General features: G+C 46.2%; 3 protein-coding genes across 16 annotated transcripts in view; all 3 read right to left on the bottom strand.

Annotated features, from left to right (window-relative positions):
- Window positions 1-418: 418 nt before the first annotated feature.
- si:dkey-256e7.8 (coiled-coil domain-containing protein 110) lies at window positions 419-2602 on the bottom strand. Of its 2 annotated transcripts, XM_035419736.1 has the most exons (3): window positions 2472-2602; window positions 919-2263; window positions 419-616 (listed from the first exon to the last, which is right to left on the bottom strand). In XM_035419736.1, the coding sequence occupies exons 2-3, from the start codon at window positions 2243-2245 to the stop codon at window positions 522-524; spliced, it is 1422 nt and encodes a 473-aa protein (XP_035275627.1). In that variant the 5' UTR covers window positions 2246-2263; window positions 2472-2602; the 3' UTR covers window positions 419-521. The 2 variants fall into 2 exon arrangements, with proteins under 2 accessions (XP_035275627.1, XP_035275626.1); XM_035419735.1 differs by lacking the exon at window positions 2472-2602 and having other exon boundaries at window positions 919-2383.
- A 4-nt stretch (window positions 2603-2606) lies between these two features.
- pdlim3a (PDZ and LIM domain 3a) lies at window positions 2607-11175 on the bottom strand. Its single transcript, XM_035419737.1, has 7 exons — window positions 10983-11175; window positions 7080-7231; window positions 5813-5897; window positions 5347-5534; window positions 4737-4861; window positions 4105-4216; window positions 2607-3555 (listed from the first exon to the last, which is right to left on the bottom strand). The coding sequence occupies exons 1-7, from the start codon at window positions 11073-11075 to the stop codon at window positions 3387-3389; spliced, it is 924 nt and encodes a 307-aa protein (XP_035275628.1). The 5' UTR covers window positions 11076-11175; the 3' UTR covers window positions 2607-3386.
- Window positions 11176-13653: 2478 nt separating this feature from the next.
- sorbs2a (sorbin and SH3 domain containing 2a) overlaps window positions 13654-24806 on the bottom strand; it is a 76166-nt gene continuing 65013 nt past the window's right edge. For all 13 annotated transcript variants that reach the window (XM_035418779.1, XM_035418785.1, XM_035418780.1 and 10 more), the window contains 8 exons: window positions 24051-24133; window positions 23913-23959; window positions 23365-23479; window positions 22981-23106; window positions 22372-22557; window positions 17503-17534; window positions 17228-17334; window positions 13654-16401 (listed from right to left, as the gene is read on the bottom strand). In XM_035418779.1, coding sequence (XP_035274670.1) covers window positions 16340-16401; window positions 17228-17334; window positions 17503-17534; window positions 22372-22557; window positions 22981-23106; window positions 23365-23479; window positions 23913-23959; window positions 24051-24133 — 758 coding nt within the window. In that variant the 3' untranslated portion in view covers window positions 13654-16339. The remainder of the gene's footprint in view (window positions 16402-17227; window positions 17335-17502; window positions 17535-22371; window positions 22558-22980; window positions 23107-23364; window positions 23480-23912; window positions 23960-24050; window positions 24134-24806) is intronic.

The following is a 24806-nucleotide window of genomic DNA, read 5'->3' as shown; positions in this document are numbered from 1 at the left end:
TTTAGAATAGTACACAAATAATACAAACAACCCCCAAAATGGCACAAACACTATCCAGTGGACAATACATGTGAACACATGCGGTATTTGGACATTTTTATAAAATTATTCTGAATACTGCACAAACTGATTTATCTTCATAGCTCATGCTATTCCCTGAGATGTCTTCATCATCCAGTCTCCCAACCATAAAGATAATTGAATCAGTGCAGCTGACTCAGAACACCAAGCTCTTAGCCAACACTTGATTAGAATGTGTTGACAGGGTGCCCCATGGGGGATATGGTCAGAATGGGGATGATGTCATCGATTGCCTTGTGCCTTTTCCCTCTGACCCGACACCCTGATCATAGAACTGCACAGTGAAATTAATTTAATTTGAATAATAACTTTTTATATATAATTAATTATTTTTAAAAAATAACACTAAAATAAGCCTGTCTTGCCAGGTAACAACATCCTCGAAATGTAAAGTGTCAGGTGACTGCACTGAAGCAAAAACTAAAATCTCAGACAGATTGTCACGCTGACTGATCGATCATATCTTTGTATTTCTGGGCTCTTATCAGATCTTCTTCCTCCAGCCTCTTTCTTATCTGGTCAATTTTCTCTTCGCCTGTCAAAATCAGAACCAAAATCCCACCGGCACAACAGTTAACAAACAAAACCATAAAAAGACATTCAGAAACACACAGATGATCTGTCTTACAGATGTAATCTTTGGCAGCTGTCATTTCATTTTGCAGAAATGTGGCTCATTATTTAGGACTACTTTTATGTTACAATTCCATAGGGTCACGCTGTTGAAATGTGACATTTCTGATTATGTATGTATAGCTATATTAAACTGTTGAGAACTTTCAAGAAGCTTCACTTTAATGAGACTACAAAATAACCCATTAATAAAGAGGAGCCTACCTATTACTTTGTCCTGTCTGGTGAATAAGCTGCTGAAACTGGGAGCGTCCTGAGGCCCCAGCGATGAGCTGGGCCTGCTGGAGTTCTTCGCTCTGAGCTGCTGGGAGATGCTGCCGCTCAGCTCGATGTACTCCTGGTGCAGTTTCCTGACCTCCAGCTGCAGGAGGTCCCTCTCCTTCTGCACGGTGCGGAGGCAGCTCTCCAGCCCGTCCTGCTCCTCCCTCAGCTTCCTGACGGCGCTCTCGTACAGCTCCCACCTCTCCTCGCTCTCCCGCAGCTTGCCCTGCAGGCGCCAGGCCTCCTCGCCCATCCTGCCCGCCGCTGCCTTGGCCTCCGCTTCCAGGAGGGCGCCTTGGTCCTGGGCCTTCTGGGTCTCCAGCCTGCTGCCTCCCAGCTCCTCCCTCAGTCGCGTCACCTCACTCGTCAAACTCTGAACCTTGCCCTCCAGCTGGTCCTTCTCTCGGCCCACCAAGGTGCAGCGTTCGTTGGCCTGGTCCAGCAGCACCTTGGCGCCGATCCTGTCCTCCGGGGTGCTCAGCGGCTCCCCCTTCTGGCTCTTTTCCAGCCTCTGGTTCTCGGACGTCAGCTGCTTGCACTGTTTCTCCAGGGCTTTGTTCTGCGCGCGGAGCTCCTCGTATTTCCGAAGGACTCGGCCCAGCTCTTTGGTGCACTCCTTGCAGTATTCCTCCACCTTCTTCAGCTTCCTGTGAACGTCCTGCTTCTCGTCCTCTGCATCTTCACGCTGCTGGTCTCCGCTGGATGCGTCTTCCTTCTTGCTTGTCTCCTGCTGCACCTCGGCATTCTGGGAATGCACCACTTGTTTCGGCCACTCGTGGGGGGTTTGGTCAGTGTTGGGCCTCTCTGAGGGTGTTGTGGGTTTGGGACCAGGACCGCCGCAGTCGACCGTCTCTTCAGCCAGGATGCTTCCTTTAACCTTCTTATTGAGGCACAGATTTTCCTCCTCCAGTGAGATCAGGGCATTCTTCAGTCTACTCACCGTTTGTTCCAGTTGTGCCATTCGGTCTGATTTACTGGCAGTGTCCAACAGGCAGTCACCGCAGTTGTCCACACGCTGAGAGAGCCCTGGGCCGTCTGTCTTTTGTGAAGGTTTTCGAGCGGATTGCAGCATTGCTGACATACTGGTCACTCTTTTCAATGCTTCATTGAAATCCTCCATCTTTTTAGCGGCATGAGATAATCCCTCTTTGCCTCCCTCTATCCTTTTAACGTTACTTCTTTCAGATTGATCACATTCCCCCTGAACCTGAACGAAGTACTCGCATTGCAGGAGAGGTGAGCTCCGTTCATCCTTAGAGTTCGGATCCATTAAATTAAATTAAATCAGCTAGACAGGAAAAAATAATTACTTTTGTTTTACAATAACTCCGATCTTGTTTAACACCATTATTAAGCTGCTGTTAGACTAGTGAGCTAGCTAGCTATGTTGGGACGCTAAGTAGTCTAAACTTTTTCAGTACACACTCGCAATGTCCCGGGTTGATAACCAAATAATTTAATAATGTGTGATTTAATATTATAAAATAGCTGCTTACCTAGTATTGAAAAATGTAACCATTCGGGTTATTTAGCTTTGGGCCGCAATATCTTGCAAGTTATCGCTAAAACTGCTGCAGATTAACGAATTTTCACATCATGGTTACTATGGTAACAAAAACGACTCCGCAAACTGTTCTTGGCTGCTGAATCGCATTTCAGCGTTTCTTTATTTGAACGAAATTACAGAGAAGCATTCACAATAAATGTGCAAAACTTGACAACAACAGCAAGTTAAACATGAAACAAATATGGCAAATGTGTTTCTGTGTGTCTTGTACTGTATGTGTAAGTAAAATGAAATAAATCGGAAAACCAAATGTGTTCAGTCTAACCCCCCTCGCCGAAAAAAAAACAACGTACATAGCCTAACTACGATAGTCTGTATTCACAGTTGTATCCGCATCTCATGCATCTACTGGCCTTAGCTGTATAGGCCATTGGTGCAGCTTTCACAGGACAGACCACACGTGACCAATGAACTGAGGAGTCATTCCCGCAGGATGAGGGTATAGGTATACCCTGCTTACTGTGCCATTTAATGGGATATCCAACCACAGTCACTGCAATTTCAGAATAGGTATTCTGACCATGCAGTGACATATTTTTAAACTTTTTAAATAGGAGTAAGGAAACCCTTAGTCGATATATTCCCATGAATCAGTAGGAGTTCAACATGTGCAACAATACCTTTCAAAATGCATTGTATCTTAATGATTGCACCGCACTATGAGTCATTCTTGCTGTGACACATAAATTTAGTCAACAATAATCATAGTGGGGCCTTATTTTTACTGTCCCTGTGGATTTTGACGTTGGGGGGAGGGGGGTCGTCTTTGGTGCGTGAACAGCATGGGCTGTGGCTTCTGCTCGCGTGCAGGGGGCAGTGCTCTACGCCGAGGGGTACGTCGCCATTAGAGGTCGTGTCCCTCTGGCGGTTTCATCCGGGCGCGAGCGTGGGTTTCGCAGTACAGCTGGCCCCCCACGAAGAAGTAGCCCTTCTGCTTGAGGCTGACATCACAGTCGGAACAGACAAAGCATCCTGGATGCCGGAAGTTTTCACGAACCTTCACTACGGTCCCTCTGAATTAACAAGAGAAAAGGGTCAAAATGGGATGAGACTCTGTGGAAGGCAGCATTTTCTAAATGAATCAGATACAGTTTTTCTCTAAGCATAAGCACTAGGGAAACACAAAGTGCAGGGTCTAGCAGTTGTTTGGATGGTTTAATGGCTGTGCCATTATATTCTGAGCATACATTACCCCAGGAAAACTATATGTTTTTACAGCCGTCACCATTTTCTATACAATATGTCATGTAATTAATTGTGGCATTATTGTAATCTTGTCAAAGTAACTCAGATCAGGTTATGCCTTGACATGTGTCAAACATATTATGGCACTAAAAATGAGCACTCAGTTATGGATCAGAAACAGGCTCAGACTTCCTAGCTGAGACAATTGCACTTTGTGGAGGATGGAAACAGTCTTATGACCACGCATCCCGTTCTGCAGACACCACCTCCCGCAACACAGCGTCCTCATCGATGCGGGACTGACTGATGTATTCCTGCCCCCACCCGTATGGTGGTAAATGGGAATGAAGGTTTGGGTGGAGGCGTTCAGCACTCACACGATGCCGTTCCCACACTTGTCGCAGATGGGCAGTTTCTGGAGGGTGCCCGTGGGGGTTGTGGGCTTCGTCACTGGAGCCTTCACCGTTCGTGTGATGATGGGCCAGGCACCTGCGGAAACAGTCATCACTGCAGTCGCTGGATGGCTACGGGGTATTTTTCATGAGGATTTAGACTACAAACTTGCTTTTAGCTTGACCAGGCTGAATACACTGGAAACGTGGCTCGTGAGAACAGGAGTAAAGCTGACAAATCTGATGGACCCAATTATTGGTGCCATGTTTCCATCTAGTGGTACAACACAGGTACTGTCACTATTTTGAGAGTGTTGTTCAGCAGGATACAGAAAATAAATATCTTGCAGTTTCCTCTGTATTATAGTCCTGGAGTTCATACAGCGATTCTCGAAATTTATTACCCACAACCTTTTGAGGCCTGGAAGAACCTAACAGATGTATTCCACTGCTCAGGCTGTCAGGCGATAGCTAGCCGTTCACTGTCCATACTTTCTCAGTGTTCTGGCCTTCCTCACATAAACAGTGCGTGACTATGTTTAGTCAATATAATCACACAAACTCCTTCACAGACCTTCCTGTCTTTTTACCCAGACAGACGACCGCGGCGAACTCACCGTCGTTCTCCACGATGCCCTGCAGGGCCTTGAAGGAGCCGGACTGACGAGGCTCGTGAGGCTCCTCCTCCTTCTCCTGCAGCATGCGGTACACGTGGGACTCCTCAATGGAGTTCAGCTTCTTACTGCGCATGGGGGGGGGGAGCACTGGCATAAACTGCTGCACGGCACATACTGTACATGTACACACTGCGATAAAAGGGTTTCCAATTATCTCTGGGGAACCATGTTCTTTTTAAAAACGGTTCATATGGGCCAAGAATTTTCCACAATCTATGTACAGTAATAAACAATGTGCTAATAATACATATCGTACATGTGTGAGTAAACAAAGTAGAGGCCCTCTCAATGCATAGCAATCATGATTTTGTCATGTTTTGCCCTTACGCTAACAGACACAGGCACTGGTACATAGTCTTCAACGCGTTTATAGTCTTACATGATTTCATTACATTATATTATTTGGCAAAGTATGGGAAGGTAGTGCCCCCCCCCCCCGATATGCAAACACACACACACACGCACACACACACGCACGCACGCACACACTCACACGCGTACACACACTCACTCGCGTACACACACGGGCCACAGTCCGTGAGACGCTCACCTCTCTGGTTTGTCCGGGACGAGGCCCCGCAGCTGTCCGTGAAGGGCGTCCTGAATATTGCCCGATGAGTACAGGCCTATGGGCGAGTTGTAAGCCGCGCTCACCACCTGCCTCCTGTCGTCAATGTTGGCGGCCGCCACGAACGGCTGGGCCCTCACGTTGTGGCTGGTGCCGGCCGGCTTGTACTCCTGCGGGCAAAGTCAAAGGGAAGCGGGAGGGCTGCATGCAGTCGTCACGACTTTGAATAGAGAGCGACGTCAGTCGTTATTTTCTGCACCGAGGAGTGATGTCATGCGTTTGGAGGGTGTGTGAATGAATGTAAAATGCAAAAAACATTGCAAAAAACAAGCAAGCAGCTCTTAACACCTAAATCTTTACGTATTGCATTGCTTATAGCAAAGGGAAAAGTGCAGTGCTGGTTGAATTCTTCTCTTGGTTTATTAACTGTGAACTGCCAGTGACTTACTTGTGGTTCTGCCTCTAAATTGATTTTGAAGGGGCTGGCCTTGCCATCCTGAATTACGCGAGGGGACCACAGTCTGGTCTCTGGCCTGCAACAAGAACAAACTGACTGACACCCTGTCATGAGCCAGGTACCAAGATACGTATATGATGTAATGTGAAATTAAATTGCATTAAAGACCATTATATTCACTGAAGCAATTCAGGTTAAGTTCCGTGCTCATGATTAGATAACAGTGCTTCACTTGGTCATCACACCCCTTGTCTTCTGGCTGCAGGCACAGCTCCCTAAGTTGTTGTTTCTAGAAGCCTCAAGGCTAATAGTCTTGCTGGTTTTCTATGTTCCTAGTCCTTATCAGAGACTAATTTAGACCTGGGACACCAGTTAAGTGAAATTACTGGCCAGTAATGGTCATGTGACCACACACCAACATCAGAGCAGTCCGCCGCCTGCGCCCTGTCCGCTCATCCAAGCGAGTCAAAAATCCAGCAAGCTCAGCCCTGGCAACTGGTGTGTGTGTGTGTGTGTGTGTGTGTGTGTGTGTGCGGAGGGGTGGGGGTAATTTTTTGGTTTTTCTCTTTGTTCTGGGACTGCCTGTTTCCCAGAATGTATACCCAGACGTACTGCTAAATCAGTACTGAGGGAAAAAAGGAATTTGGATCAGCTCCAAAAAGCAAACTTTACAATTGCTCCAATAACAGGAGGTGAATGTTGACTTCTTAGCGGAAAATGCGCTCACGTGATCGACTGCGTTTCAGTGGTCGCCTTCCTCTTGACCTGTTCTATTTTCAGTAACGTGGACGGTAGTGGGAGAAACCCTGTGGGCAGTGCCCGGTGTCAAGTGCGGCAGTGAGTGATCGAAAACCTCTGAAATGAAGTCACCACTGCGCCGCTGCGACCACACTGCTGCCGTCCATCTTTTGTCACATCAGAGGCTCTTCAAACGGCAACAGGAAAGGACACGCACTTTATGGGCTTTGTGTTGTTGGGAATTTACAGGCCCCCTTTAACCTTGAAAGTTCAGCGACCAGCCGGTGCCAATGAGCAAAATCCGGCCTACGCCTTTCTGATCTGGACACTTGGCATTAAGGAAACCGGAGACAACCACTTAATGTTGCCTCCCTTCAGGCCTGCACACAGATTTCAGTGTCTCCCTTGAAGTGCTCATGCCATAACTGAGATTAGGATGGCCTTGTTGTGCTAGGCTTTAACACATTTTGGAGAAATATGCTTGTTCTGGAAGTTTCCTTCACCGCGTGAGTGCACTCACTGTTTGATGGTGAGGCTGAGCTGATGACAGGCCTGTTTGATTCTGCTCTGAGCCTCAGTGTGGGTCATGTCCTCAGTGGGGACCCCCCCTATGGCCACTACGAGGTCACCAGCGCCCAGCTTCGCCATGGATGCTTTGCTGTTGGGAGTGACCTGCATATGCACACGCACACACACAGACAGGACGGCGCATGTCATACATACAATACAACAGTGTCATGCAGAATATATGTACATAATAATATGCACATGTATCACACAGTATGCTTGTAGATTTATTCATTGTTAATCCATATTTAGGGGTTGACCATGACATAATGACTAAATATTAAAACTACTGTGAACTCACCCCACAGTCTATTGTATAATTAGAGTTTCTTATGCAGAAAATGGAATAAAAGTTGTATTAGCTGCTTAACCAAAAAGGTGGGACATCAGTGGTTATTTGAGTGCTTAAAATCAAATTATGATTAATTTTTAAATTTCTGTAAACAGATAGTGAGTTTTCAAAATTATTGCCAGGGATGAAATTTGATTGCGGATTAGAAACAGCTGCTGGAATTTAAACAGACTTCAGCAGAACACTGGTGTACACTTCAGCTTTAAACCCTTGCAAAAAAAAAAAAAAAAAATTCTGTTGACCCAACATAGCTCAGTCCCTTCATTCTGAGTCTAGAGTGTGCTTACTAAAATTAATCTGCTCCCGTTATCATGCTCAATGACACTGCGGCCAGTCACCCTGACTGACTCCATGGCGCAGTGACTGGAGCATATGCCAGCCTGTGTGAATCTGTGCCGTGTAGTATGCATTGATCTGTGTGGAAGCCCATGGGGAGCTGTGAAAGGGTTCGAGGGGCAGTGGGAAACAGATGGACAATCGGTCTGTGGCTTTCCCAGCAAAGGCAAAAACAAGACACATAAAAATGCGTGGGAGGAAAATGTCCACTTCCTGTTTGGATGACAGGGGGACCTCGATCTCGTTCTCAGGACAAACCACCCCCCTTACGACTACAGCATTGGTCCTGCTAAGGACTCCACACAGAGGAAACAGGGGAATGAACAGAGGAATGAACCTTTCATGATTCTTCAATAGTGAAAATCTTGAATTAGTGAAAATGGCAACGTCTTTCCTAAACCCCCCCAACCGTTGAACCTGGGTGTCAGACATGAGGGTACACCAGAGTTTCTCTCTGCGAAACAGCTGAAGCTGTTGCACATTTTTATGTGTGATAATACAAGGCAATCCCATTAAAGCAAATAGACCCAAACCCTTTTGGGAATTGCGGTCATGTACTGTAGTTCTCTCACGTTCTTGCCTCTCCGGAGCTTTAAAGCATGGCAGTGAGACACATCGCACCTCATATGCTTTTCTCCTCCGGTGATCCCAAGGGAACCTTTTCCTTTTTCAGTATGAACGCTGCCCGGAACGTTCCGGAATGCCGCGAGCCTCACGGGCTCCCATAACGTTGCAGCCGCCATCCCAAGTATGAGCACCAGTGTAAACACTTTCCTTCGGTCGAGTAAACGTAGGCTGTGGTCCAAGGGGCTTGACTGTGTCCAGACGGAATCTGAACACCTGCAGGGTGATCTGTTATGGGACTACCCCCCCTCCTGCGTCCCCACCGCCCCCCCCTTGCCATCTCCGAAACTTCTCTGAGGAAGCAAACAGGCCCATAAATGCTAATGTCACACAAGCTCTCTCTCTCTACTGTTTGAATCTGAGGCAATCCAGATTGACTGTGACACAAGATTAATTCTAGTGATCCCTCCCTCATCTGCAACAACTGCAGCAGCCATGCCCATGATGTCATGTCTGATTGAAGGCTCAGGCCATCTTTCCTTGGGCACTAATGGACAGAGGGCATTATCTTTTCGGGAGGGCACGCACTGGCACGAGTGCCCTTTGAAAAGCACCCTGCCGGGCGCCACTTCTGTCCGCTTCGCTCAGCGATATTCCAGTCATTGTTTCGGAGGAATGCGCGTCGATCGCAGCTGGTGCAGACGGATCCCAGGGGTCCAATCAGAGCGAGAGTACCGCGAGCCCTGATCCCCAGACATTTGCTATGGATTTAGACAGGCTCCCATCTGTAAATTTGTATTTAATAGACTCCTAACGATGAACAACCTCTCAGATTGCCTTCGGAGTGTCCATAAGGTCCTGGAGAGTGTCCTGGAGAGACAGGGAGGAGGGTGGCAGGTGACAGGGTGCCAACTGCCCCTCCGAAAGGTGTTAATGTCCCCGTGGAGCTTGCGCACTGTCACCACTGGTGTACCTTTTGTCTGCGGGTAATAAGCCTCCTACAGTTCTTTCATAATTCCTAGAGGAAGTGGATATGCTCCATTTCCTCCTGATGGAATGTATTAAATTCTATTGTATTCTGTTAGATGTATGATGGAATGGATTAAATACCATAGAGTCAAGCTAAGGGCACCCAGGGGAGGACTGTGGAAACAATGACTACATCATTATCATCATTGCTATCATACTGTACACACATAACTCACAAACTGACAAAATTAATACATGTTTTATTTTTAACTGTCAACTCAGCAGACAATACCACATGACAGCCTCTGTTAAAGATAGAAATATTGTCTCACTTGCATGTATATTGTATTATTAATGTCCGAAAAAGACTTTAACAGTTTATTATTGTACATTATTCCACACACACAGACACACACACACACACATACATGCGCGCACACACACACACACACACATATTGTGTGTGAACAGCCACTACTAGGCAGTTACTAAGCCAGTCAAATATGATAAACAAAGATACGGTTTGAAGGATTTCACCCAAAATTTGAGAAGACAGAGCAGAGAAGTGAGTGAATGAGTTGCAAAGGTAGAAAGAAGAACAAGTCTGCCAGCTACACACATACATGTCTATGTGTGTGCTGGGTATGGTGGGCTGATATTTACATAGTTGATGTGAGACTGATATTTACATTACATATATACGGTATATGAAGTCCCAGGGGTTAGTCCCACATTGACCAAGGGAACAAACAATGCAATCCAAGAGCCAGATCAGTTTAGCTATCTGATAACTGATAACACTTTAGCAGCAGATTCGGAGAAACAAAACTCCTCTTGTAAACTTTCCCACAAGCCATAGCCTTCCAGAAACAGACATAATATTCAAACTGCCTCACAGTTATGATAACAAGCCTCTTGATTGTTCCTAAGTACTCGATACAGACAGCCATAAAGGTTCATGCAATTCAGACGTGCCAGCCTCACGCTGTTATGATTTATAAGCCGTCATCTGTCCAGCGAAAATAATTCAGGAGCATTCCCCCTGTTCCCATTGAGGGCAGAGATCAGCCCCGTGTATTTCATCCGCATAGTTTCCAGTCACATGGCCGACAGGAAGGTGAGCCAAGTTCTGATGGACGCCAAGTTCTGACTCAAAAATATCCACGCTGTGCTCCACAGTCGCGCTTTATGGGAAATATACCTGGGTGTGAGAATGCTCAGCAGTAACAACCGTGGCATTGCTACAGCAAGACCTACATTTGAAAACTTGTCACATTTCAGTTGCTTTGAGTTGTATGTTCATTTACCACGGTAAACCCGTCCATACCCCACTATGGACTGACAACAGAAACGCGGTTTATCAGCCTGACCCTTGACTGGCTCTCAGACAGAACGAGCAAGGACAGAGACATCAACATTCACCGCTCTCAATGCGAACCGAAGCCAAGAGCCTGAGAGGCACGTCTGAGAAGTTCTGCTCTGCGCACCTGCGAGTGGAAGCTAGTGTTAGGCGGGGTCATTTAAAGACGAGCAGACGCAGGAAAGGAGCAGTCACACGGAGAGGCGGACGGAAAGTTGGAGCTGACCTCGCGGTAATGACCCAGTACCCTGAGCGGGTGCCCCCCTGTGACTCACCCTGGAGAGGGACAGAGGCTGGTTGAAGTCCCTCCCTCCTGAGAGACGGAAGCCCCACGGGGGTGGCCCGTCCAGGACGACGGTGTGTGTCATTCTCCCCTGGTCGGCACGGCGACAGCGGAGCTGAGGCTGAGGCCTGCTGGCAGTCTTCCTTCCCTCCTGGGTGCAGGCGGTCCCCTCAGTCTCCTCTTCTGCATGCTTATAACAGGGGCGTGTGCAGGGGGGAGGGCCCGCCCCCGAGTGAGGTCACCGGGCATATTGAGGTCCTGAGGCAGCACACAATCTCTCTCTCTCTCTCTCTCTCTCTCTCTCTCTCTCTCTCTCTCTCTCTCTCTCTCTCTCTCTCTCTCTTGCTCTCACTCTCCCTCTCTCTCTCTCCCCTTCTCTCTCTCTTTCTCGCTCTCTCACTCTCCTTTAGCCAAAGCCTCATTAACAGAACATAAAACACAAAATGCCATGTCTGTTTTTCTCATTCTCCACCCTCTTTCTTCTGGCTGCCATTGGGAAAACGTTCACCAAAAAAAACTAACTACTCTCTCTCTCTCTCTCTGTCTCTCCCTCTCTAGACTTTTCATAACACTTAGCACTTCATAGATCAGTATATAATGAAATCAATCAATCATCCACCTAATACCTCAGAAGTCAATCAACAACAGGTCCAAGCCCCCGCTTTCATATGGTTATGACATCAGCGCCGTGTGACGATAGCCACTCCCACAGCACAGGCAAAGAGATGCTGCTGCATTGTTTGTATGCAATTATGTAATTCTTTGTTGGACAATAAAAGTTGTTTGACACATAGGACATTATAAATCAGCTCCCTCTATTCATCTTAAATGCAGCAGCACCATCCCAGTGCATTCCTTCCTAAGAGCAGAGCGTGTGCAGTGGAGCAGGGGGGTGGTGGTTGGGCTGTTCCTGAGAAAAAAAGCCCTGTCCCTCTCTCCCATTAGAGCTTATCCGCTCTGTGTCACAGCCCCGCGTTAGCGCTAGCGCTAGCGTTAGCCTGCGGGGCTCCGACAGCTCCTGCCCTTATTTGGTCTGGAGCTGAGGCCCGACCCGGGTGGCCGGGGGGCCCGGGCAGGCTCCGTCCCAGCGGGGGCCGATCTGGAACCGTCCCAGGGAGCCTCGACTCCCTGCAGCAGGCGGAGCTCCCAAAAATCTGCTAAACGATCCGCTGGGGGAAAAAAAAAGCTCCTGCTTTGTTTAATTTTCATTTTGTTTTTTTTGCCACCGCCTGATCCTTTCAGATGAAGCACGAGTATATACCGCTGATGAATTATGATGGAGAAAGGGGGGGAAAGATAGAATAAAGAAGGGAAAGAAAGAGCGAAATGTGCATGGTGTGAGAGGCACATTCTTAGCATGTGTGAAGAACAGCACGCTTTGGACAGTGATTAATCGGAAGCACTGCAAGCCCACAGTGACGCATGGTGTGTTCTTCGCAAGCAGCCACGGAGGGGTTCATCCAACCCCATTCCCTGGGTACCTTTCTGCAAAGAAAGCAAAGCGTTGCGTCTTGATTGGCACTTTTAAATGCGGGTCTCCTGAAATAGCTGCCATTCCTCCGTTCTGAGGGAAAACAGTGTACACGGGACGGAAGGAGCCTTATTTACTTGGTTGCCATGGAGACTCTGGGGACAAACGGACTCCCACACCGAGGGTTTGGGGATGTGTGGGGGCTGTTTACGGAGCATGAAGCCTGGGCCCACGGGGTGGGAGAGACCTGCACCCCCAGCCTTGGTGATGGACAACCAGAGAATAATCTGACCAGAAATACACAGTGTACACACCCATGCACACCAACTACTCTACTCAGACATTTTTCTTATTATTTCTGTCATTATACATTTGCATTACATGTGACCCTTCTCCAGAGTGAAGTCTGTTCTATATCCAATTATAATGTTGTTCGCTTGTACAGAAGGAATGTTAAGTACATAGCCCAAGGACAAAATGTCAAGCTCCCACCTTGGGATTGAGCCCAGAACACATTGGTTCCAGTTTTCTTGACCCTGAACTTTTAGACTGCGTCCCCGGTTAGGATTCTGCTGAAGAACGTCTCAGCTGAAGACAGTGACTGGATGAATGGAAGCATTTGAGTGGTGTGTGCTTGTCACGTGACCACAACAAGCCAATCCCAGCGCACGTGCTGCTGACTGACAGTCTGATTGTCAGTTCATTTGCTGTGTTTATTGCAAACAGCATTGGGATCAAGATAAAGGCCATGACCCAGTCCTGTTTGGGTCTCTTCGACCTGGTCCCGCTGTGTTTTGGTTGTGTACCCCGTTTAGGAATGGACCACCCTGAGTTGGGATGAATGCTAAGCTACGAGATGTGATAAACAATGGGACAGTTCCCTGGCAAAATATTATTTTAGAAATAATGTGCAAGGTTGACTGGTATAATTTATTGAGTACAATCCCACAGTAAAAGCAAATGTTGAAAAAAAACATGAATTTGGCCGTAACCTTGGTTCGCTGTGTTTGTTCTTGGAGCAGCAAGTCAGGACATATTTTCAGAAAAGGTACAGAAACTACAGGATCCTTTGAAATGGCAGAGAAGGCGTCACCCTGGTCTCCATACATTACAATTCAGAAAGTCCAGCATCTTCAGTGTACAGTAAAGGCCCTGAAACTGGCTGTAACAAAGACAAACTGCAAAATAGTGCTTTTTTTTTTTTTTTTTGCATTTCTCATACACGTTACATGTACATTCTTAAATATCTTTGAGTTTTGCATAAATGTCATTTTCTGACCCTTACAAAAAAGCATTGTTTAAGTCCATGGTAAAAATCCCTATTCCAAATGAAAAACATTCTAGCATGCACCAAAACATGTCATAAATGACAATATATTATTTATGACCATTTTCATACAGTATATGCATTCTTTACAAAACATTTAATAATATGGATAATGTTGAAAGATGTATGGCAAATGACATATATCTAACATAAATTCCAATAACTTGTGTGTTTTGTAATATTTGCGATATTTCATATAGGAACTATATCCTGAAATTTTGGGATTCTGCATCTAAAAATATTTCACATGGGGAAATTTTGGTCCCCTGGATTTCACTTGAGTGACATCACGAATGAGATGGATTTTTGGACTAAAATATAATAAATAATGAAATAACTCAAGAAGGAAATGCAAAGTGACGTTGGGTGAGAAAGACTTTATAAAGCAGTGGATTTCATCAATGTACAGCTCCATACAAAATACATACAAAACTGCTACAGGAGGGAGTAAGAAGCAACAAAACAAAATCATAATTACATGTTAAGGTGCTTAAACGATTGTTCTGCTACACCTGTCCTTGCCCACGATAGTGTTTCCAATGCAAAAGGCGTGCTCTCTATCCACTTTGTAACATGGAGAAAACAAGGCAAATAACTTCTAAATAAAATTATGTTACTTGTGCAATAAACCATAATAATAAAAAAAACAAGCTTAATCTCTTTATATCTGTGAAGTCTTCACAGCACAATACTTTTTCCCATTCACGAACGCAGGGTAAACATTAAAAAAAGGTGAGAAATTAAATAAAGGTGGCTTTGGGCAATATATTCTCCCTCACTTGTTTAGGATCATTGCTATTGTTGAAGCAAATTTGACAGCCATGCTGTGGAGAATAAAATCGCAATAGATTGAGCACATTTTCAAGATGTGTTTGAGCTATTGGCCAAGATTCACTGTGTGCAAGATTCAAGTCTCCAAGGAGCTTTTTTTTTGCCAGCTGGACAGAAGGTGGAAGAGACTCTGTCAAAAGAAACCCAACTGAAATTTTTAAAAATACACTTGACTTGCATCAAAGCTGTATCAATCACAGGAGAGATATGCTGTACAGAATACCCAACGAGGTGCCATAAAACGGAAATGCTTTTAAAGGAGGAGAACAATCTTCTCCGTCCATTTCACAAACAGTGTGGAAAGAGGCACTTTGAGATATCTTCCTTTCCCCCTTCATCCATAAAGAGGGCGTATTGCAGCAGTCCTCATACATTTTCCCATCAAGAAACACACAATAATAGCATTAGCATCATTAGCATCAAACCGGAAGCCATACAATCCTTGTAAATACTGAGAAACACCTGGTTATAGTGATGACACAACGATGAGCTCTTTAGCACGTGAGGTGACCAGGCTAAGTGCACGAAAGCTAACTGGCTGAAACACTGACTATGACTTACAATGACCCTCAGCACAGATAGCCCCTCAGTGTTAACTCAAATACATGTTAGCGAGCACCGAGACACTGCTGTAACACTGCTATACTGCTAAAATTAAGGGAGGATGCATTCAGTCTAACCCCAAAGAGCGCTTCGTCCTTAGGTCTGAACAATGAGGCTTTCAAACCAATGATATTAGGGATCCAAAACAACAATGCCTGCTTAAGTTCTCTATGTAAAAATTAAAGATTAAGTGCGCTTGGTGATAGGTTGAACCATAAGCCCTCCCAAAAAAATACATCAGGTCCTTCATCACCATTTAAACATGAACCTCCACTCCATACAGTGAAAAGCTCTGACAGTCTTCTCTTCTCTAAATCACAATATCAGTTGCCACATAGCCCCCAAGATAAACAACTCATTATAAAAGGCAAACAGGTCACTTGGTTTCTTCATATTTGTGAAATCTTTCAGTGTGTTTTCGCATCAGGTGTGGCTGTAGTTTCTTCTTTCTTTTTTAAACAGAACAAAGAATTCATAATCAATACTCTCACATTATAGTGTTATATACTTCATTTACATTTCACTTCTTTTTTTTGCATCTATTGCATGTCAGCAGAAACCATAGCTAATAAATAATGAACTGAATACTCATAAAACAAGTGAAGGGACCCCCAAGGCTTCAGGAACCCCCAAAGGAGGTGCAGCCACCAATGACCATATTTACTTATTTAAGCTCCCCCCCCCCCCCCCCCCCATGAACAGAAAAGTCTTTGATTGGGTCATATGTGTAGGTCATTGACAGGCCATAGTGGCCCCACCCACTATGAGGTTCAGGAAGCCCTAATCCCCCATTACAACTTCAATCAACATGCTTGGTGCATTGATAACCTGGTCTGGTTTACAGGGACGATTTGCCTGTGCTGTGTCCAGGGTTCCTGTCTCTCTACACCAATGCATTTTCCCCCTAGACACGCTGATTGACTGGAATATACCGAGAGTTACTTAAAATGTTAAAACGTTACTGGAATAGTCTTTTGCAAATATGGCTAGTTATAGCTAAAGGTTATCTTCAGTGTGAAACACACACACAAAATCGGTGCCGCTCTTTATTCCTCCAGACGCGTCTTCGTCTGGCATATTTGTGCTGCATGGGGTTTTGATGTCGCTGAACAAGGCATTATAGCTGCTTGACATAATTTCCTGGAAATGTTCCGAAAAGCCTGCTTCTTCTGGACATTCCTGGAAAATATTGGAAAATAACTGATATCACAAGAAAGTAATTTGTCTTTAAACTTTCACTTTAAACTCTCTTTTACGTTCTCTTTTCATTTATTATCTTGTTAATAAGCTATAATTGATTGCTATGGTTTCAACCAGCTTTCATTTTATTTTATTAAAACTTTCATTTTATTTAAATGTAGGGAAGTGCTATGTGACACACAATGACAAACAGACACACACACACAAACACACATTTGTATAGTTTTTTTGCCTTAAAAACTTTGACAGGCACTTACAGAACTGCATGTACTATACTATGCTCTAGCAGGAAACAGCCTTTCCTTAAACCTACAGTAACCGATTAAAACCATTTAGAGAATGCAGGGTTTGCAGCTAACAGCTGCTTCTTGGTATTCTACAAACACTCCAGGTATGCAGTGGTTTAAACACCACACATGCCATTATAAATGCAATATGGACATATATCTTGCTGTCTGCTCATAACCAACAAGAAGTATAACCCACAGTTATTCTGATACAACAGCAAGTGTTCCAGAAATTTTAATAAATAAAGACTGCAGTAAATTATTTTGTCCAATAAGGGACTCCAGCAGATTCCTGATTAAGTTTAAAGAAACATGTATTTACTCAGATGAACAAATCACTCATTTTATTGAGAATTAACAGAAATCTGCATCTGCATATAAGGGTTAATATGATTTTTTTTCATAGTCTGGCCCACACACATTTAATAATGATTTGTATTATTTTGAAATCTCGCTATCAAGACAGCAAGGCAGAATGTGAAACCGCTGTAATGTAGTAGTGACCTATCACCCCTCACCAACAAACCAGCCGTCGTCGCATTTCTCCATGACGTCCACGATGTCGCCCTCCCTCAGCTCCAGCTCGTCCTCGTTGCGAGGCAGGTAGTTGTACAGCACGTGGAACCTGCGACGGGCACCACAACAGCCTTTAAGCACAGAAGCTACTCAGCCGGCTACTCAGCAAAGTTCTCGCAACGTTGCCGGAATGTTAATGTTAACATTCCATGTTGACGATTTTTTAAATTTATTTTATTTTTACATTGTACGCAATTAAACGAACGGCATCACTCACGGTTCTCCGCCGCTTCCCCCGGATGCTGGTCGCTGTGAGAGAGAGAGATAGGTAAATAGAGAGAGATAGAGAGAGATAGATAGATAGATAAATAGAGAGAGAGAGAGAGAGAGAGAGAGAGAAAATATATAAGCAGATCTTGTCCAATATGCCACTAAACACAAATATGTCTGAGAAGGCCTAGTACCATAGACAAAGAAGAGAAGGCACCATGCCACCACTGAGGACTGACCACTGTGTTTAACTGCAAGCAATGCTGACAGTTAGGACTGAAAACAGTCACTACAAACATAAAAATAAAATAAAAAATATAGAGAAAAGTCTGACATGTTTTTAAAAACGGCAAGTAATCAGTATGGTTTTTGCTGATTCACTCCAAAGGATAGCAACGGCCTCCACCTGTTCTGGCAACAGTGTCTAAAGGATAGACACTTGAGCACAGCTGCACACCCAGGCACACTAGTCACGCTCCAGACAAGTATGCAGACCACAGGGATTCACTGACGGTCCTGAAAGCTTCTCCATGTTCTTCAGTTCTACTGGTATCTTCCCACAATGCACTGCTCCAAACAAACCACACTGATGGAATCTCAGCACAGAACTCCGTCGCTCCTTGCCTTCCTATAAAAGGCTTGAAATGCTACTCTGCGAGAAAACTCAAACTTGGAGAATACGTCTATACGATTATACTTTCCCTCACATCTTTATTAAGTCCTGCAAAGGTCAGAATCTTGACAGAGGTTCAGTGCACCAAACCCTGGGGTTGATTTACAAAGTGTAATGCGATGAAGTACCGAGCGTTTTAGTCTGAGAACTAAACGAGATGACCCTGCATTGCTGTTGCATTTCCTCACTTTCCGACTGGATCAGGCTGTGCTATCAGGGGTGTGAATGCGCTTCCTGGTCAGCTGGAGTGTCCACAGGGCTTCCCTACAACCTCCAACAGGTGGTTTCTTAATAAGTCTGCCCAATCAATGAATGCATTGATATTCAGCAGATAAAGACTGCACACATGCCCAACACCTACATTCCACTGCAGTGTACTTGGGGAATCTGCGCCAATGTAACTACATAACTACATACAAATAATTTAACAGGTGGACTAATTAGGTCAGGGTGATTGTTCACAGGACACACACACACACACACACACACACCCAGTATCCGGCAAGTTCACACCCAGGCGGGAGCATTATTAGATGAAGGAGCCATGCGATGCGTTTCGACGGGGTAACCATGGGACTGGTGAACTGTAGGCGGGTCAGTGAGCCACCCAACGAGCGAGGCTTCGGACGCCGTGCTGTCCCATGCGCACGTACCCCTGCCCTGTGGGACGGAGGACCGCCCGGGCCTCGGACGGGCGACCCGCAGGACCTCCTGGACATCACGGGACTACGCGGGGGTTTACCGTCGATGACTACGTCCCGTTTAAAAGCCCGCTGGAAGCACAGGGCCCCCACCAGAGCAAGCCGTGAGCCTTCCAGTGCAGACGCACACACGCAAATAAACACACGCTGCGCCACCATCATGCACAGGGACACACACACACACACACACACTCACACGCAAACGCACACACACTCACTCACACATGCACACACACTCACACACACTCACTCACACACACACACACTCACACTCACACGCACACGCACACACACACCCACACGCACACACACGCAAACGCAAACGCACACACACACTCACACACACACACTCACACGCGCACACACACACACACACACACACCCACACGCACACGCACACACACACCCACACGCACACACACGCAAACGCACACACACACTCACTCACACACACTCACACGCGCACACACACACACACACAAATGCACCATACATGCACACAGCTGATTTGCATTAAGCTAACTGCCGCTACGAACACAAACATGCACGCAGTGCATGCTGCTGTACATGCCACAGTCACTGTGCAAATTTTATTTGCCTAGAGATGCACACACAGTCACTCTGCTTTCTCTACAGAAACACACTCTGCACCTCATTGCCAGAAAGCTTAATCTCATCTCCTGCCTCTATAACAACTGAAAAGTTGGCGACTGCCAATTCTATCCATAGTGGCTGGGCACAGTAACTGCTGTCACTGCATTTATACTGTGCGTTAAAGGACCTCAAAGTCTAAACATGGGGGTTGTCTATCCCTCTGCCTCTATAAATTATTCCTCCAGTAATCCTAAATAATCTTTTAAAAATCCTTAAAAAATGTTTTCATTCTATTCTTAACTATCTAAAATATAATAATAATTGTGATACTTTTATTTTACAAGTTTTTGTTGGCACTCCCACATGGTACTGGCACTTCCACATGCACCATAGAGACAAGGGCACGTAGTGCTACAGAGTTACATGGCACTGGCACTTCCACATGCACCATAGAGACAGGAGCACGTAGTGTTACAGAGTTACAGGGGAAACACAGTGCAGGTGGTGTTACGAGTTTGTTATTCGGGGCACAAGGTGCTCCGGTCGGCTCCATCTTCCTTTACCTTGACTTTGGGGGATCTCGACTCCAGGAGAGGGGGGCGTTTTTCAGAGGGGGGAGTAGTGGGGGGTGTAGGGGGGAGGGGCTGGTGCGACGCAGAGGTGGAGGGGGGGCATTGGGCCACACCCAATGGGTTGTCTGCCTGACGAAGAAGGCATACCGCTCGATTACTCTCGAGAGCTGAAATGCACTCAGTGCAATAACAGCACCAGGCCAATCGCATCACGCCTGCTTCCACACGCTCCTTCTAAATATGAGCTCAGCCTACAGCCACATGGTCTAAGAAGAGCTATAGACAAGAAGTGTCATTCACCATTATCCTTTCTGCGTAATTACAGTTTAACTGCAATTCAATCCTCACACTAAAAAGATCATGGGAAATTAAACTCTACCAGAGGCCTCTTAAGATGTTTTATAAAGAAATTAAAATACATCTTAAGAGCCATGTAATATTCTATTTGTAGTTTTAAAATTAATTCCCACAAAAATTTAGGAAATACACAAACTGCACACAAGATTAGTAAAGACAGGCATGCATATTTACATGTCAAAAACAGGCCCGCCAGACAGCACACCAGGCTCTACCTCATGTTCTGACCCTGGACTGTGGACAGGTGTGTCAGTCTGTCTGTCCGGCTGTCTGTCTGTCTGACTGTTGTCAGGGTCCATCTCTGGGTCTTCCTCTATGTAGAGTTCAGGAAGCTCCTCTTTTATTTCTGCTAATTCTGCTTCTGGGTTGGGAGAATGCTCCCTGGACTTGCAGTTTGATTGGCTGTCATGAATGATGCACAGGACCTCCTCCTCTTGGACTGCTGGGAAGGATGGCCCCTCGTCCACAGAGGGGTCATTGATTGGCTCATCCACTATGAGGCCATTGGAATCTTGGGGTGAAAGGGGAGGAGATGGCTCTGTAGACCCCGCCTCCTCTAACTGTGGGAGTGGCAGAACCTGGGCCTCCTGTGAATCACTGGGTTGGCTGTTGCCCTCACATATGTCATTGCATGTGGGGGCGGAGTCAAACACAGGAGCAGTTGGAGAGGGTGAGCGGGGGAGTGGGGCAGAGCAGGGGGCGGGTGTGAGGGACGAGCTGGGAGAGAAACACCCTTCCTGAGGTTTCGTGAGGTTTTGTGGTGAAGGGGGTGGTTCGAGAGAAGGGGACATGGGCACGGTCGCCGGGGAGTCCAGGACCTCCCGGACTGGCTGGAAGCCGCTGTGGGAGGGGAGAGGGGTGGAGCCAAGGCTGCTGGAGGGGGAGGGGCCCATGGTGAGGGAAATCCATTCACTGGTGACAACCTGCAGCTGGGGATTCTGGGGGCTGGGCGAGGGGCGGAGCCTGGGCGGAGGGGGCGGGGTGCTGTAAGGAGGGGGGGCAGCGACGGGCTTAAAGGAGAGAGAGGAGAGCTTTTACCAACCAGGCGGGACAACCCTAAAACACTGAGACAGTAGGGAGACACGTCTGTGTGACCTAATCCAGCACAGGAGGTCAGGTCACAACAGGAAACGTCCTTTACCTTCAGTTTACCCACTGCCATTACCCCCTCCATACCTAAACCAGTAGTGAAGATTTTACACTTTACTTCAAACAGTTACCTTCCAAGCTCTGAAAGAGCTCCACACACTGAAGGCTCTTTCTAGTACAGCCTCCACCTGTTCTGGCAAGAGCCTTTGACTGGAGCACACATACAAACAAAGAGATGTCATAGCATTCACAACAATTTTCACTTTGAATACTTTTGCACTTCCATTTGCATTTTCTTATTCACCACTGTTTTATCGCGGCTTCCACACGACAAACGCTCCAGAGATCACTACCGACACCACGTACGCAGATTGCACTCTTCCTGTTTCAGATGATTTTCCAGTAACATTCACAACAAATTGGGCACCGCACACAAAGAAATCTTAGCACAAAACGAGGCATTACTCAAAGACACTGCACTATAACCATTATAATGGACTGCAAAGACCCCGCCCTCGCTCATACGACACAGTGCATCGCGTGTGGCTCATATCTGTGACAGGTGCATGATCACTACAAAACAGAGAATTCAGCCTGAGGAAATCTGAGTAAGGATTCACTTCAAAACAGCATGAAAAAGCATTGCAACCGACTGATTTTCTCTCAGGGACAATAACCAGATTTAAATCTGTGTATGAGGCAGTAAAGTAACTTATTAAAGAAATGAGTGACAAATGATTTTTTTCAACTTGTAAATAAAAATTAAGAGCAGGAGATTTTGCATTTAAGTTGAATAGAGACTTGTATTCCAGTGAAGTATGTTAACGAAAGAGAATATGGGAGGTGTGATGCCCAGGGGGGCGGAGCAGACAGTTGGAGGCGGGGCCTACCCTGGTGGATGAGGGGGTGTGGCCCTGAGGTGAGGGCGACTCTCTGTACGGCCCGGGACTCTTGGCGGGGGAGCGCTTGATGATGTCCACGTAGGACACGGGGAAGATGCCCTGCTTCTTTGTCTCCGCGATCTTCCCCTCATACCAGTTCTGATCCACCTGTCTTAACAGCACCACCCGCTCACCCTGATAGACACACACGAATCACACATTAGCACAAGCCAAACACACTACATGTTACACTGGTGCAAACATACAATAATAGACTACTCACATTACATCAGGCGAGTGGACTTCTTATGAATTATTATTTAAGTGATTCAAATTCAGCACAATTTAGCAGAAGCCAAACAGAAGTCAGCAAACACTGTAAACCCCCCATGACTTGAAACTGAGACCCCTGTACAGCACATTATTCTGTACATTTCCACGCTCTAATACAGAATACACTTTACATACCATACATGACTACTCACTCTACAAACAGAAACTATAAATGAGGCGGATTCAGTAAAGACACAGTCTAATTCAGACTAATTCAGTGCGGACACAGTGAGGGTATCAACTGATCACAGGCTCACAGACACACACAGTGTGCGTAGGCCTTGCCTTTCTCAGCGACAGCTCCACGTTGGTGTCGGCGTTGAAGTTGTAGCGGGCCACCGCCTCGCCGATCTCTCGGACGTTCGCTGGCGGCGGCGGCCGGACTGGCTGCTGCTTCTCTGGGGGGAGTTTCTGGGAGGGGGCCAGAGAGAGAGACACGAAGAGAGATAATGAGAAAGAAAGATTAATATATTACTGTGCATATTTCAGATAAGGCCCTTTGATCTGAAGCCCACAATTAAAAATAAAATACAACACAGCAATCTGCACGCGCACACACACACACACACGCACACACACACACACACACACACACACACACACACACACACGCACACACACACACACACACACACACACACACACACACACGCACACACACACACTCACCTCCACATAAGCGATGGGGAATATCCCCACTCTCCCGCGCAGTTCTCCCTCATACCAGTTGTTGTCCACCTGCCGGATGATGTTCACCACCTCTCCCTTCTTAATGGTGAGCTCCCTGCAGGACAATCAGGACCACCAGTCAGCAGTGTGGGGCAGTGAGTAAGATGAGCCTAACGCATGTGGCTTGCTTTCCCAATGAGACACACATGATGTACGTTATCTATCAATATAAGCACCACTGGTGTACGTGCCTGATTTACATATCCCGGATAATACTGTGATCATTGTAATTGTGATACTTAAATGGTACTAACAAGCTAAACGTGGTGTATTATGACATTGTGATTTAGGCATGTGTCCATGTCTTGTAATGCTACATAACCACAGCATTGCGATCAGTCGAGGGTGCTGGTTAAAAAGATTCGTAATTTTGTCCATTTTATTGAGGATGGAGGTCGTCAGCCACAACTAAAGAGGATTTGGGTAACTAGAAATTTGGGAATCCATGATGGGGCAGTCACACAGTTGGATATACTGGTCAAACTTACTTTGTGGTCTGTGCCTTAAAGTCGTATATTGCTCTGGCTGGCTGTTTCTGTGAAATAAGCAAAGAGCACAAGAGAGGTTATTTGCGGACAGCGGTTTCCGGAAGCTTCCCTGCGTGTGGGAAAGAAAGGGTGGGTCACCTCTCTCTCAGGAGTAGGTCTTCTGCCTTGAGGAGGACAGGGACCCACGTCGGAGTAGGAGTACCCTCGGTAGGTGTCCTGATCTGCAGGGGACACAGAAAAGGGGGACCGTGAGGACGAGGGTGGCCCAAAATGACCCGGTGCGCTGACCCCTTCCACCGGTGCATGCTTGTGACAGGACGTCACCACGGCAACCACATTTTCGTTCAGGGGAACGACACAAGGGCAACAAAGGGTCAGCTTATGGCCACTTCCATTTCCAGGGATGTACAAGGGATCATTGCATGCACCCTTACCCCCTCTATCATTCCCGGGAAACCCATAGTTCTTCTCTTTAGTGTCTTATGGCAGTGAAGCTAATGTACTGAGTCATCATAGGAGCCTGGTTATGACAATGTGATGTATGTTTTTGAGTGGAGGCCAGGTGGCGGCTAACACATTGCATCAGTGCCCTGCAGCAGGTGCCTGGAAAATGCATCACGTCTTTATCTTACAGCCCCTAGCCTCAGTACAGTAAGTGGAGTATCTCGTGGTGATGAATAACATCTTTTCCCTCTAACATGTTTGAGAGCACACACCTTAGTACAGTAAATGGAGAATCTCAAGGTGATTTATAATATATATTTTTTCTCTAACCTGTTTCATAGCATACAACATGTAAGTGGAGAATCTCACAGTCATAAATAACCGTTTTTACTCTGAAAGCAGAGTCAATTTGCGGTTGTTTATGCCCCACCATTATATACATCCCCAAGG

The sequence above is a fragment of the Anguilla anguilla genome, chromosome 5 (assembly GCF_013347855.1).
Source record: "Anguilla anguilla isolate fAngAng1 chromosome 5, fAngAng1.pri, whole genome shotgun sequence".
Classification (NCBI taxonomy): domain Eukaryota; kingdom Metazoa; phylum Chordata; class Actinopteri; order Anguilliformes; family Anguillidae; genus Anguilla; species Anguilla anguilla.
The sequence above is the reverse complement of the archived record's forward strand: the minus strand, read 5'-3'. Positions and strand labels throughout refer to the sequence as shown.

What these genes read in the sequence shown, in the direction of transcription:
- si:dkey-256e7.8 (XM_035419736.1), bottom strand. Translation starts at nt 2,245, where the DNA reads ATGGATCCGAACTCTAAGGATGAACGGAGCTCACCTCTCCTGCAATGC. An exon ending in CAGACAGGACAAAGTAATAG is followed by an intron (nt 617 to 918) that starts GTAGGCTCCTCT and finishes TGATTTTGACAG; the next exon opens with GCGAAGAGAAAATTGACCAG.
- pdlim3a (XM_035419737.1), bottom strand. Translation starts at nt 11,075, where the DNA reads ATGACACACACCGTCGTCCTGGACGGGCCACCCCCGTGGGGCTTCCGT. An exon ending in CTCAGCCTCACCATCAAACA is followed by an intron (nt 5,898 to 7,079) that starts GTGAGTGCACTC and finishes TTCTTGTTGCAG; the next exon opens with GCCAGAGACCAGACTGTGGT. An exon ending in AAGTGTGGGAACGGCATCGT is followed by an intron (nt 3,556 to 4,104) that starts GTGAGTGCTGAA and finishes TTGTTAATTCAG; the next exon opens with AGGGACCGTAGTGAAGGTTC.